The sequence below is a fragment of the Oxyura jamaicensis genome (assembly GCF_011077185.1).
Source record: "Oxyura jamaicensis isolate SHBP4307 breed ruddy duck chromosome 33 unlocalized genomic scaffold, BPBGC_Ojam_1.0 oxy33_random_OJ71111, whole genome shotgun sequence".
Lineage (NCBI taxonomy): Eukaryota > Metazoa > Chordata > Aves > Anseriformes > Anatidae > Oxyura > Oxyura jamaicensis.
Genome location: NW_023305062.1, coordinates 552 through 1,296, shown reverse-complemented (window position 1 = coordinate 1,296; position 745 = coordinate 552). Strand labels below are relative to the sequence as shown.

Genomic DNA, 745 nt, shown 5'->3' with positions numbered 1-745 from the left:
GGGGGGAGAGACAGGGGTGGGGGGGGCATGATTAAGCTTGACAGCAGCAGAGCTCACTCCTTCTTCTGTGTCCTCTCACGATGACATTCGGGGGATTTCCAGCAGCAGAGCACGAGCCACCAGGATGGGGTGACTCCTGCTGTTGGAAGCCCTCGGAGCGAGAATCCCCCAGGGAAGCCCCTCTGCACCCAGAGCATGGGGGGGGACCCACTCCGCCCATGGCTCTGCCGCCGCTCCCACGCCGCTGAGCGCAGCTGGATGCAGCCACAGCCAGAGCTGAGGAGGAACAAAGAAGGAATTGCACAGCTCAGCACCGCCGGGCGCCTGGGGACGCGGCGCTGTGGAGCAGCTCCAACGCCCCAGCTGCACCACGTCCCGCTGCCAGCCAATGGCGGCCGCTGCAGAGCAGGATTACCATTAATTAATATATTAAGCCCGGCTAGTCCAGCAGAAAGGGCAATACCCAGAACCAGAGCCTCCGTCCTCATCTCACCACCCACTGGAGCCCCCCGCACACCCGCCCCAGCCCTACCAGCTTGCGGATGCGGTCGAGCACCAGGTCGATGATCTCCTTGCCGATGGTGTAGTGCCCCCGCGCATAGTTGTTGGCCGCATCCTCCTTGCCCGTGATCAGCTGCTCGGGGTGGAAGAGCTGCCGGTACGTCCCCGTGCGCACCTCGTCTGCGGGACACCACCACGCACCCCGTTAGCACCGGGCACCCCCTCAGCACCCACCCACCCCCCC

The 745-nt window shown here is 64.8% G+C and overlaps 1 protein-coding gene across 1 annotated transcript in view; it reads right to left on the bottom strand.

Annotated features, from left to right (window-relative positions):
• Positions 1-469: 469 nt before the first annotated feature.
• LOC118158623 (tubulin alpha chain-like) overlaps positions 470-745 on the bottom strand; it is a 637-nt gene continuing 361 nt past the window's right edge. Inside the window, exon 2 of the mRNA XM_035313291.1 lies at positions 470-681. Coding sequence (XP_035169182.1) covers positions 485-681 — 197 coding nt within the window. The 3' untranslated portion in view covers positions 470-484. The remainder of the gene's footprint in view (positions 682-745) is intronic.